The following is a 14,285-nucleotide window of genomic DNA, read 5'->3' as shown; positions in this document are numbered from 1 at the left end:
CTGTTCGTGAAATTAAAACCGCATCGTCGGCATATAAAAGTAAAGGAATACCCCTCGCACCAGCTCTAGGACAATCTGATTTTACCTCTTGTAGTTCAGCCTCTAAATCATTTATATAAAAATTAAAAAGAAAAGGGGCCAGGATACACCCCTGACGTACTCCTTTATTAGTACTAAAACTTCCTGTGGTTTCCCCGGTCGATGAGAACCTCACGTTGGCTCTTGTGTCATTGTGCAGATCCGCTAGGAACTCCACGATCCCCCTATCAATACCTTTATCCTTCATGGTCTGCCACAGCCTCCCTCTGTTAACACAGTCGAAGGCTGAGGACAGATCCATGAAGGCAAGGTGAATTACTCCTTTCTGTACAACAGTATATTTATTCAGAATAAGAAACAGGTTGAGACACTGAGTTATGGTAGAGCGCCCTTCACAAAAGCCATATTGAGAAATCAACATGGTGTTATTTTCATTCGACCAGCTAGTTAGGCGTTGAAGTATAACTCTCCCCATGATCTTAACCATTGAATCGATTAGGGATATTGGTCGGTAACAAAGAACACTTCCCCTATCTCCCTTCTTGAAGACAGGAACTATAGTTGACAGACCCCATGATCCCGGACAACCTACTATGGCCGCAGCATTAAATACAGCAACCAGAATGGGAGCCCAGAGAACTGGATCAGATTTGTAAAGATCCGGTGGTATTCCGTCAGGACCTGGCGCTTTATTTGCAGTGAGACCCATTATGGCAGCCAAGACCTCACTTTTGTCAAAAATAATGGTGCTGTCCCTATCATGGGGGGCAGCAGCCATGGTTCCAGAACCCTCAGAATAATACAGACTTTTAAAATGACTTTCCCATTCCTCTTTGGTTATGCAACAGACAAGTCCGTCTCCAGGGTCCTCGGTCAAAAAAGGTTTTTTAACCAGGGCCCAGAATTTGGTGCTGCTATTCAGGGTGGAGGGATCAAGCAATTCCTCCCAGGCCTCTTTCCTCAGAAACTCCTTGCGGGCAACAGTAATACCCTTATATTCCTTTCTACCGAGTTTTACGACCTCCCGATTCCTCGGGGAGGCTGACAGTGCAAGCCTCAGTTTGCGAGCAGCTATAGTGCAGTCGTGGCTAAACCATCTCGGGCCTATATTAACCTGAGTTTTATTTGGAACCGATAGTAACGCTGACACCTTCTCCGAAATATTTTGATAAGCCTCTAGAACCAACCTAGGTTCACCCCCCCCCATTGGTACAGACTTTAATATCCTCAGCACACCCTACAGAGATGTTCTTATAGAGGATATCCGCAGAGACCATAGACCATTTTAACCACCTCCTCCCATCTGTTGTGCCCAATCTACCTTGATTGACGATCTTATTACCTTTTTTTAACCAGGGACACTTTAAACAGATTGTTAGAGGGTTATGGTCGCTGAATTCGCTAGGAACAATGCAAAAAGAATCTAAAAAAGTTTGCATCGTCCGCGAAACAAGTATGTGGTCTATAAAGGTACCCCTTCCATGCCCCTTAAAGGTAGGGGTATCAAAGCAATATAGCGGGTCCTTTAATGACATAGCCAGAGAGAGGTCATAGTCATTCAGTAGGTCATTGCACATTTCCCCCTCCTTAGTGTGCTCCATATGGAGACAGTCCGCACGATCACAAGTCATTTCTGGTAAGCACTTGTGCAATGGGTCTATACAAGGATGCAAATTAAAATCCCCCATAATCATGAGGTTATGGCCCACATTTTTCATAAAATTAGAGACAAAAGAATTTAATATATGAATGTGATTCCTGCCTGCACTATCATAAGCAGCATTGTAAAAATTCACCAGGCCCACAAGGACATTACCTCCAGTTAGAGTTAAGCCCATTACACCTGTATGATGTGCTTCAATTCTTCGTACTTCACAGGGTATTAGTATGGAAACAAAAATTACAAGACCCCCCTTGGGCCTACCCCGCAAAGATGGCAAGGCTAGCACAAAGAAGGCCTTATACCCTTCTAAGAAGAGGTTACAGCCCAACTCCCAGGTCTCTTGTAAACAGACAATCGAAAATTGCTTAATGTAAGTCACCCAATTTGCATCAGACATTTTGGCCGCAAGACCAGCAATATTCCACGAGACAGCAAGACATCCTGGCATTTTGTCCACCGGGTTATCTGAGTTTATAGATTCACCTGTAGCCCTAGTATCCTGAGCCGCAGGTGCCCCCCGTCAATCACACAGCTCAAGACCGGATAACACTTCATACCTGTTCTGTGTGTTTAAGTTCGACCCATATTGATAGTGTCCAGCACTGGGGCTCCTATTATAAGATCCAATGGGTCCACCTGACCCACAAGGATTAGTGATGTTGTAAGGGAATTGAGTCTCTTGCACAGGAGTATAAGGTTCAAGCCCCTGCCTGGTTAGACTCTGTTGTGGTGGCGGTTTGCACAAATGCGCATAAAAGTAACCCAGGGGGCGTACACAGATACTGTTCATATTATATACCAGTGCAGAAGCTCTCAAAAGAACAGTTGCCACATGCTGGGGGTGTTTGAAATTTACAACTATACAAGACCCAGACTTTTTAGACGGCCCCACCCAGTTTACACGCCTTACTGTCATTATCTGGTCAAAATATGAAATGGGAAAACCACAGTTTTTGTTGAGCCATGACACTGTCTTATTTTTCAAAGAGGTTTGAGATTCATCAAAAGGAGATGCGGGATGGGTGCCACAGGGGGGCACATTAGTCAGTACTGCCACAAACGGAGCACAGTCTGGTGGTAAATTAAGATAGCGGTTGTACCTCGGGGGTCTGGGAGCTCTACTGCTTTGGGGGTTTGTAGATGGTTGTTGCTGCGAGGCAGTTGCAGTTGCCACAGGGATATCCGATCGAATTGGTGTTACAGATTCTGAGGCCACTGCAACAACAATATCCCCCCTCCCCTTATTTCGTGTATCATTAACTTCCGCAATTTCTCTCCCTTTCCCCCCAGAGTGGACATTTCCACTAGATGTTACAATCTTCTGTGTCAATAACAGACCACCCAGCCTTGTCACTTCCTTGACTAGGTTATCTATCTTAGTGGTTAATGGTTTAATAAGCTCCTCCATTTTTGCTGTTAAAGAGACTTCTAAGTTTTTCATAAGTGAAGCAAGCAAATCAGGATTTAAATTTACTCCATTACCATTACCATTAGTGCCCGTAAATACAAAAGGGGTTGTTATAGCAGGACTGATAATTGCCTTACCATCCTTTTTTTTAGACTTAGAATTGTTATGTTTCCCATTCTCCCTTTGAGACAGTGTTCTACAAGTTCTCAAGTGCCTGATTTCAGGTTGGATCTCATTCAGCACACCAATGTCTGGACTTGACAGCGCCCGTGAGTCAGGATGAACCTCCACATTCACTAAAATGGGCGCTGGAGGGTCAGTAGAGATGACATCACTCATGTTAATTTCACAGTCTTGGGTCAGACTAATAGGGACATTTTCAGATAGTGTTTCCTCTATCACAGTGCCTTTCCCCAGAGATACACGTCTATCATTATTAATCTGATTTACTTTCCTAACCAGGAAATTGTCTAGGGTAGCAGGGCCCACCATCACTTTGTCAGTTTTGGATTTAGACATTATGAGCAGTAATGATGTTAAACTTCCACGCAAGTACCCTTAAGTCTAAACACTCACAAAAAAAAAAAAAAAAAAAAAAAAACCGAAAATAACATAATAATAATGTGTAAAATGTCTTACATGCTCATAGCACGTTAGAGGTCCGAAAAAGGCAATATAAAGTTCCTGGCCCAGTCCAGTCTCCTCAGGCCTCTGAGGGCCACAGAGGGCCCGCCCTTGTCCCGGGCTTCTCCCGGCGCCGCCCGCGCGCGTCCCGCGACGCGGAGGGAGCCTCGCTTTTTAGCGCCTCCTGGCGCGACAGCGGGCGGAAGTGCCCCAGTGGCGCTCGGGAGCCTGGGGAATGTAGTCCGATGGTGCGGTGTCGTGAATGGCAGAACGCGGCTGCGGGATTACCAGCGCGCGTGGAGGCGGTGTCTGCCTGCGGGCCCCAAGGTACGTGCTCTCTCCTCCTTGCTCCTTGCACAACAAACAGTGACATTTTCATACTCAGATGACACCCAGTTGGTATCTTATTTGGGCAGGATATGAAGAATGTCAAACATGCATGAGAGAGATTGCCATCTGGATGTCCCTCATCTGTCTCCAACTTAATGGGGACAAGACACAGATTCTACTGTTTGGCAAAGCTCAGCTATACTGGACGGAGGATTGGTGGCCGGCAAACTTGGTCCTTCCCCTTTGCCCAGCCGAACCACAAGAAACCTAGGCATACCCATAGATGACTATCTATGCGGGACCATATTACGTCCCTATGTGGAATCTGCTTTGGTACCATGCGTCTCCTCAAGAAAATCTTTCTGTGGCTTCCGCTGAGCTCACGTCTCTCATTCAGGCCCTAGTCATTAGTGGCATAGACTATGGCAATGCCCTGTTCCTCGCCTGAAATGAATATCTTCTGTCAAAACTGCAAGTGATCCAAAACACTGCTGCCCGTATAGGAAACAACATACCACCGTGAACTCCGTCAGCCCCCATACTTCGAGCCCTACATTGTATCTCCATCCGTAAGAGAGCACTATTCAAACTGCTTTTCCTGACTTTCAAAGCCTTGTCAGGCTCTGGCCTAAAGTATTGTCAGAACAGACTCACTCCTTTATGTCCCAAACTGAAAGCTGCAATCAAGCAATTAATTGCTACTATGTCCACGGCGCATTCACACTGCTAAACATGGAGGCAGAGCTTTTTCCCATCTTGGTGCACTTCACTGGAACAAACTTCCTCTGTTCATCCGTGAGTGTCCTGAATTAAAAAAAAAAACACCTTAAAATCTGTCTGTTTTAATGCGGCCTCTTCCCCAGGTCCTGTCTTTCAAGTGCCGGGATGTCCCTCCGGGGACGAGACGTGCGCTATATCAAGATTCAAATAACATACCATCTAAAATTTAAACCTGATATTTTGTACTGAAATAACTCAATGTTCTATTTCCGCTGGACATAATCAAAGTATAAAAGTTCTCATTTAATTGTATTATCGCTGTTATTGTGCCGGAGGGTCACAAAACAAGTCAAGCCTTTGTTATGGTTCCATGAATTGGAAACTGAAAATGTGCGTGGTTTATAGTGTCAAGAGAATGCCCAGTTACTCCTCATCTGCCGCACACTAATTCTATAGCAAATGCCGATTGTTTTTTTTTTTTAATGTAACTTCTCATGTTTCTTCTCTTTGCTGCCTCCTAAACATTACAACACACTTTCACAAAGAGCCCACATTCTTTTCACATTGTGTCATGGGCCAGCCACTGGTAATAAGTCAAACCACTTGGGTGTCCACACACGCACACATCTTCCTACCAGCTCCACACAGGCTGCTCTCCTCGCAAAATGGAGCCCTCATCAGATGCCTCTTCCTGATCCTTTAATATAAGTATGACATTGCTCCTCTTCCCCCCTTTCGCCGTTGCCATCTCTCTTCATGTTCGTGATGGTCCTTCCCCTCTCAAGCTCTTCTCAGAATCGCCATCCTCAAGTTCCCTCTTGTCACATTAAATCATTGACCATTCAATTCAATTTCAAGTCTTTATTTCGATTTTCAATCATAAAAGACATCATTAAAATATATAACAATTTTTTTAAAAAAAGAGAAAGGAATTTGATTCCTTCATAGAATATAAAGTGTAACGTGCATAGCAACTACAGTTATAAATACACATCTCATTGTTAAAAATTACATAAAATATTAAACTTTGATATAAAAAGGGTTTTTACTGAAAATGACTGAGATATTCATATAAGACGTAATTTATGTGCACAAATTGCCCATATCCAATGGAGAAATTTTGCAACAGCGATAATCACAGGTTGGGAAGTATTAGTTTTAAGACACCGCAAGGCCTCACCACCTGTCCGGAAGCCCAATTGAAGACAAATAGGTTTAAGCCAAACCCGCCTGGGAATTTTGTACTCCGGACAGATAAATAAAATATGCGCAATTCTTTCCCATTGTGTTGGACAGAAGGGACAACCCGGGTTAAGGCCTTCTCTCCATTTGGCAACGAAAGAATTAATAGGAAGTGTGCCCACCCTGAATTGGTGGTATCTCTTTCTGTCCTCCACAACTGTATTACAGTCCCAATAGCTTTCAAATAGAGGCCTGTCTTTGAGTTCCATAAAATCCGCAGTTAATGACGGGCCAATGCATGAACCAAATCTTTTTGCTGAAACCACACGCCAGTATAAATCTTTTAGAATTTTTCTACAGGGAAAAATATGTGCTGTTGGATCTTTCCATAAACTGGCTAGGCCCATAGCAGAGTAAAGTACCTTGACCTCCCGCATCCATAAAATCTTTTGCGCCTTATCAGCACCTCTAACGTCCAGAAAAGCCCGGGCATACTGTGAGAGTTCTGGGGTAACCCAGAGTCGCCTCCAGTAAGCCACTGGTCTATATCGGGCAATATCCTCTAGACGTTGGACACCTAGGTCGTAAAAGAGGGGAATCAACGGAGTAGATACAGGAAGGCCAGTGATTATACGTAAAAACTTATTTTGGGCCCTAGTCATCGGGGTGAGGTTACTGAATCCCCACAATTCTGCCCCATAAAGAATTTCCGATCCTATCTTTACGTCGTATATTTTTAGTGCTGTTATCATAGGCCTGGTATATGAGGAATGAAGCTCTTTAATTAATGCACCAGTTAACTGAGCATGCTTTATAATCAGCTGGGTAGTGTGCGGTTTCCATTCTAACTTTGATGCAAGGATAATACCCAGGTATGAGAAAACCTTAGTCTGCTCTAGTTTGACCCCATTCATTTGCACATTCCCTCTTACTAATTTGGACTTATGTAAAACCATAAACTTCGTCTTGCTTACATTTACAATAAGCCCATGATCTTTGCAGAAAACCTCAAACACATCAATGGCTTTTTGTAAACCCTGTTGAGTCTTTGAGATTAATAAGGTGTCATCTGAAAACATCAACAGAGGAATCAACTTACCGTCCAACTTTGGAGCGTCGGTAGGGGTTTGCTTAAAATAGTTGATCACTCTGTTGATGTATAAGGAAAAGAGGGTCGGGGCTAGTACGCACCCTTGGCGTACTCCCCTGGCAATTGGAAATTTATCTGTGACACTACCTGATTGGTTCCATCTAACTTGGGCAAAATTAACCTCATGAAGCTTCATTAAAAAAGTTAGGATGTCTGTTGGCATACCTTGATCTTTAAAAACTGCCCACATTTTTGCTCGAGGAACCAAATCAAAAGCTGATTTAAGATCAACAAAAGCCGCAAATAGCATACCCTCCCCCAACAGAACCACCCGCCAATATATTAACAGACACCTAAAAACTTGATCTATGGTGCTTGTATGACTTCGAAATCCTGCCTGGAGTGGTGACAGCACTTCCTCCTCCTCAATCTACCCTTGGATTCTCTGTAGGACAAGCCTAGCGACCACCTTCTGTATGCAGTCTATCAAGCTTATAGGCCTATAATTTCCTGGGTCTGAGCGCTCTCCCTTTTTATAGACCGGTATGATCTGGGCGCCCTTCCAGGTATTTGGTATGGGTGAACCATTAGCAATGCCATTGGCTAGACATTGAATGTAAAGTGCCCAAAGTTCCTTATCATGCATAAACAAATCAGCTGGGATCGAGTCCAGGCCTGGTGCTCTGCCTCTGGGGATGGAGTTCAGTGCCTTTCGCACCTCAATTAACTCAAACTTTAAGGGAATTATATCCTTAATAGGGGAGATAGAATCTTTACTTGTCCCCTCATCGACTTCAGTAGATGCAAACTGGGACGCGTAATGCGAAACCCAGAGGTTAGGCGGTACATAGTTTATTGGTTCTTCCCTTTTTATCCCCCTGCCCCACTTGACCATATCCCAGAAGGTACACATTGATCGTTCTTTACTAGCAGAGTGGAGGTCCCTCCAATAATCTTGGTCCCAGGCACGTTTAGCATCATACTGGGCTTTTTTATAGGCTACACGGGCACTCTTGACACGATCTCGGTCTTTTGTTTTTACTGCCTCCGACAGGGCCTGGTATGCAGTCCTACATGATTTCCCATACCATTGATCCTTCTTTCTAGATGGCCTATTAGATTTAGCATGAGACTGTTTCGTAAAAAAAACCCTGAGTTGATTAAAAAAGTTTGTGTGGATTGTATTTACATTTGCCATGACCTCCTCTTGAGTGATGCAATTTTGTAGGGCATTTGTCGCCGTGATGGTTAAGTTCCTGATAGTTAAAATCTGTCTCTCATTCCTTATACAATTTGGCCATTTGATATGCCTTGTATCATTTGATTGGACAATATCAACCTTCACGGGAGGAACCTCTTGACAATTGGACTTGAATAGTTTAAATGATAGAAGTATGGGGTCGTGATCACTTTCAACCCTTTCCACTACTACCATATCCTTGATACTGGGCCAATATTCTTTATTAGTAAGTATATAGTCAATACGGCTTTTTCGTAATCCGTTATTAAACGTAAAAGCCCCATGTTTGTCAGAAACTGATCTGCCATTAATTGCACGTAGCCCTTGTCCGATACAAAGAACCTTTAACTGAAGTGCAGCCTCAGTCCATTTTTTAATGGGCAGAAGTGTCAACTGGGGAATATTCCATGTACAATCTTCTTCTGAGGTGAGATCAATATCATTGGTGTCTAGAGGTTCAAAGCAGCAGTTAAGATCACCAGCTACTATGATATTACCTTTTTTGCAATATGTGTTGAGGAGTACATCTAGTTCCTCCACAGTGTTTGAAGACTTGCCCCCCGGCATCCCTCTGGCATAGACGTTAAAGGCAAAAAGGTCCTTTATTCCAGGACACTGGACTTGAATTAGTAGTATATCATTACTTTTTGAGTCCAATTGAATTAAATTATACCTACTATCTTGTTTGACCCATGTTAAAAGTCCCCCCTTGGCTCTTCCATGGAGGCTAGGAATAGCAGGAACATAAAAACTAAGGTAACCTGGTCTATAATCTAAAAAATCCAACCAAGTTTCCTGAAATAATATGATGTCCTTGCTATCAAGAAACTTTGACCAATCTGATGACACTACTTTGTTTCTGAGCCCTGCCACATTCCAGGAAACTAATGATGAGAAGACGGTACCGTCATCCCAGTTTTGAGTACCATGTAATTCGACATCCTGTAGGCCTCCGCTTGCTTTTTCCCCTAGTTGAAAAACCTCTTGCACAGGACTATTGGTATTATTTAGTCCACTTTTCTGGGCTATGTCTATTAATGCTGGGGGAATTTTTCCGTGTGGGCCTTTTCCAGAAGCGAGAGTCGCTCTGGAGAGGTTAGCCATGTTATTGACCATTCACATTTGTCTTTCATCTTCCGTGGAATGCAAGACCACCACATGAGGTAATAGATGAATGGGAGAGAGTTGAATGTCTTATGAATCCACACTACAATTTTTCTGTGCTACAAAAAGAAATATGAACAGATCAGGCAAATAATGTTAGAGAACTATGCTGTGTTTTGAAAGGATTCTTCATATTTTATCAGAATGCTGTACATCAAATTTTGGGCAACATTGTTTAATTGCAGATTCTGTTCAAATGAAGCTTAATACTTTGCTTGTTTCACAAAGGTAAACTTAAAGATAGATTCCAAAAGCTCCCCAGGCCCCAGCCCACTTTTAAAGAAAGAGAGCAGCAAAAAGGAAAACAGCAGACAAAAAGGTATGTTTGGTCTTCTCTTTCATATTCTGTAGTTTGTTTATTCCCGAGTCTGTAATTTTACTCTAAAGGTGTTAATGTCCAGCTTAATAGCCACAGTATTGGCAAGCTTCAGTTTCACTGGCCACCTAAATCTTTACTATCACATTATGAAATGCTGAAGTCGACAAAATGTTGCTCTCTGCTCATATGCTGTGTATCCTTTCATGAATTTTGGGCTCCAACACTTCAGCTGTTGACATCTTATACCATGCCAGGGCTATCATCCTAGACTATCAGGTAGGTAGGAATCCTTAAATTAGAGTAAATCAGGTCATATCAGACTTTATTATCAGGTTGGTGTTAAGAGTATCTAGTGGGGCGGGGTGGAGAGATCTTGACGTTCATTCGGCTTGCTGAATGATTGGTTGTATTCTAACCTTGCTGAAGTTCATTCCCGCCACTAGTAGGGGATATTCAGACCACAAGACAACAGAACAGAACCATTGATTTAGAGCCTCAGAGAGCTAGTTCTGGTACGCAGTTTCAGAACAGAAACTAGAGTACAGAAGTCAAATGTGAGTTTTTTTTTTCCCACAAAGCCTTTCCATAGTAGAAAGTCTCATTGTATAAAGAGTAGTCCAAGAAGGCATTCTACCCATTGCAAGCTCTGTTGCATCACAGTCACTTGCTGCCAGACCTCATTTGTCAGTAGCATCCTTCTTGCCAGCAAGCATCTAACATAATCCATAGTCCCTGGAGGATGGAGACTATTGGGGGACTTGGATCACGGCAACAAACAATAAGATTGGAGCACATAAGGATGTTGGTGGTGGAGAAGGTACGCTGGAGAAGGAATAATCAAACAGAAAGTGGAATGAGGGCTGGTGTTCTAGTTGTGCGAGGGGCAAATGGACGGAACTGCTGTCATTGTGGGTTGCTATTACAGTTTTGCAACAGAGTAGAGGCTGCACTACGTCTTTACAAGAGGTAGAGTTGTGGTAATGAAAAGAAGGGGCTGCACTAGAATTATGCTGAGCTTGCATAGATGTGCATTTCAGCGCACTCTCCTATTGGGTTACTCAAACTTCCAAGCCTATCCTGCAGAACATACAATTGGTGAGACACAGCACACAATCCTTCAATAAAAGGAAGCCAAATCACAACTATTGGTAATTCGTAACCTATGTAAAGCATAAAAGATCCACAGGGAAGACATTTAACTTGTCTCTTTGATTTGCAATTAAAACTCCTCTCATGGAAGCTGGTGTGTTACTTCCACAATGGGAAGGCAGGAATGTTGCATCTGTAGATCGTTTTTTTTTATACTGCTTGTATGCATGAATGATTCTTCTCTTCTTGACTGCTCAATATATAAAGAGAAGCGTGTCTTCATGTACACACATTTGTATGACTGTTTGGGCATCTTCATCGGTGTGTTGTCTCTGTATGGCTTAGCAATCTTTCTAGTATGACCCTGTCTGCACACAGAATGAGACCATGAATTTGGATCTCCGTTTATTTGCTGAACTGTATGTGTTTTTTTCTGTGATTGAGCGTGTTTAAATATTTGCTTGTATGCTGAGTATTGTGTATCATTATGTCTGTATACAAACGCGAGTATGTGAATGCAATCTTGTTTTTATTGTCAGTGGATATATATCCTTGCAAGTTATTTTTCCTCCTTTTTATGCTTTATATTTCTGTTGTGCTACAGGCGTTTGTATACCACTAATTTTGCCTTTCTGTGCTGTTTGCCTTCCACTTGTTTCCCAGATTTCCATAGCAGTTAATCATCCTGTGTGGCTATTTTCCGGGTGTTTTAGGTTCTGGTCCATCTCTATGCTTGTATTCATTGAAATGTGTGTACGGTTTTGGTGTTAGGTAGGTCTTCGGAGGGCTTTCCCAAACTGCTTAAGTATATCGTAGGTTGGTAAAATGCTGATGCTTGGCGGTTAGATATAGTACAGACAGGGTGGGAATAGCCGTATGTTTATGTTAGACAAGATGTTTGTGTGTTCTTCGGAGATGTTCTTATTCCATAATACTCCATTAAAAGGTGTTAGTAATCAGTTGCTGTGTACAAGGAAGTGTCAGTGCATCAAGACCCAAGTTAGGGGACTGGTTGCAAGTTGAGTAAGAGAAAACCACTCTTAAAATTAAGGTTAATGGTAAATTTTCCAGTAAACTTCAAGCAGGAAATCTGGCTCATTTGTGAGGTGCTGTGTGGGGTGTGCATGAAGATGGTAGTGTTCATTCATACCAAGTGTTCATACGTTTGTTAATGAATAGTTGAAATGAAAAGATGAAGCATTTTGTTTTATGATGCCCGCTTTCATTTTTCCATCACTTATCACATTGGTGTATAAAAAGTGAAAACCTGCACAAAAATATATAAATTAATTTATTTGATGAAAAATGGGGTTAGCACTAACAGGACCATGTGTAATTATTCTCAAAAGAAATCTGTGGCAGGTGCAATAATATAAACAAACCGAAAACAGGAATAATACATATGCAACAAAATATTTGGTTTATTCCTCCAGAATAATGGTTTATTCCTCCAGAACCTGTAAGGAAATTTGTGCTACAAATTTTCCCTTTCAGGTGTCACCAATTAAAAGATTTTGCTGCAATGAGCCCGTGAAATTCTTCAGTCAAATGATTTATTGTTTTTAATGCTCAGACGGGTTCTGTTTAATTCGTAAGTGGGAAGACCCTGCTTGACATTTCTTATAGCTGCAAAAGGTGAAAACAGAAAATGTTGTTTTCTGAAAGATTCCCACTAAGTAAATCACCTATATCTTAAACTGATACCATGTCATCAAAACCATTATAGTAATAAGAACAATTTATGTAGCACAAGCCATAAACTGAAAAGTTTCTATCCACAGAATTTACTGGTTTTATTACCTCACTCAGTAGTATTCACTTAAACATCTTGGAAGGAAGAAGACTTTGTAGGTAAGCTGTCCGTGCAAGATTTTCCACCTGTAAGTGTATGCCTCTTGATTACACACAACCCTCTAAACCGCCTCTTATTTTGGAACCTTACTGCCTTTCAAGCCACTTTCATTGTAGGTTGCCATAATTTTAGTTGGTACTGTACATTGCCAATGCCGATAGTGCTGAGTGAGGTGTTTACTCGTTGTGGTATGACCTCGTCATTCAGAGTCCTCTCCTTCAAATCGGGAATAATGTGGTAATGCTGCATGTTTTCATCAATTCTGAAGTGCAAAACTCTGATTGTGCGGTATTGGCTCTGCACATATTTTGCTGTGTTTTACTTGGTTAGATTTATGTGCGATGTTATACCACCTTTTGCAACCCCTTTTGTCCACAAACCCCCAATTGCACCCAGAGAGTAAACCAGTTCATCCTGTGCTTTTTTAGGTCGAACCTATGGCAGCGCGCATGCGTTGCATAGGAAATCGACCTCTTGGACTCATTCAGCTTCAGTAGAAGCTCGTGCCTGTGGTCCTCACACGCGATTGGCCTTTGCATCTGGCTTTAGTACGCAATTGGCCAAAGGCGTGTGTAGGTCCCAGCTTCTTGTGAAATGTTTTCACCCAGAGCGTTTTGCTCTCGGGAGCCAGCAGCGGGGCGCAGGGGCCATCTGTTTTTAATTAGCGTGCTTGCCTCCCACGCAGTTTCTCTCCCCCCTCGTGCAGGCCGTGGTTCTCGGACTTTCACTTTCACATTCTGGAACGAACGCGCACACACCCTGGTGACATCTTGTTGTTGTTGTTCTCAGGGCACCAAGTTTGTTGTTATTTTTTACCACCCCTTGGAAAAAGGGCGGGTTATCTCTGTCTGAGGAGTGAAGGGCTGGAAGTGTCAATCATCGGGTCACCGAGCACGCCATTTTAAGATACCATCCTCAGGCTACAAAGGGTAGCCCCTGGCTGCAGCGCTAGAAAACTGCACATAAGGTATCCCTCAGATGTGTGCCCGAGAGAGGAATTCAATCAATTGACAAAGATGAGGCGCTTTTCAATGAGCTCAGAAATCGGGGTCTTAAGTAAATACATAACAAAGCCAGAGCTCAGCTCCCAGCGTGGGTGGAGTCTGTGACATAGCCCCATTAATACACTCAGGTCTGGATCTTTAACTGTCCGCTTCTGGAAAAGGCCAGCATCTTCCCTCTAAAGCAGAGGCTGCCAGAGCTGTGTAAAACCCCAGTAAATACTACACCTGCAAGCGCTCAGATGCTGCGGTAACAAAGGTAACCTTGTGAAAGCCAGCTCACTATTCTAGCGGGTGTCTAACGTTCATGAGACCAGAGGACTATAGCAACAGCTCTGCCAGATCCAAAGAGGGTTTCCCACTCTTGCTTAATGTACTGTACTGCAAATCTAGCAATGGGCAAACTGGTGATGGAATGTATGACTGTCCCTTCACTGCCAAAGAAGAATGGTAAAAAAAGACGATATTTGTCTGACAGATGTGCACTTTGTGATACTAGGACAATCACTGATGAGGCGCGTGCATGTATGGATGAGACGAGCATTGGACGTAAACAAACGCTAC

The 14,285-nt window shown here is 42.8% G+C and overlaps 1 protein-coding gene across 6 annotated transcripts in view; it reads left to right on the top strand.

The window, feature by feature from the left end:
* KIAA0586 (KIAA0586 ortholog) overlaps window positions 1–14,285 on the top strand; it is a 622,715-nt gene that overhangs the window by 30,490 nt on the left and 577,940 nt on the right. For all 6 annotated transcript variants that reach the window (XR_014968769.1, XM_085626122.1, XM_085626120.1 and 3 more), the window contains exon 3: window positions 9,689–9,779. Coding sequence is in view for 5 of the 6 variants with exons in the window: in XM_085626122.1 (XP_085482248.1) it covers window positions 9,689–9,779 (91 nt within the window). In the remaining variant the exon portion in view is untranslated. The remainder of the gene's footprint in view (window positions 1–9,688; window positions 9,780–14,285) is intronic.

The sequence above is a fragment of the Triturus cristatus genome, chromosome 9 (assembly GCF_964204655.1).
Source record: "Triturus cristatus chromosome 9, aTriCri1.1, whole genome shotgun sequence".
NCBI classification, from domain to species: domain Eukaryota; kingdom Metazoa; phylum Chordata; class Amphibia; order Caudata; family Salamandridae; genus Triturus; species Triturus cristatus.
Note: the sequence above shows the minus strand (reverse complement) of the source record. Positions and strands in the feature narration are given on the sequence as shown.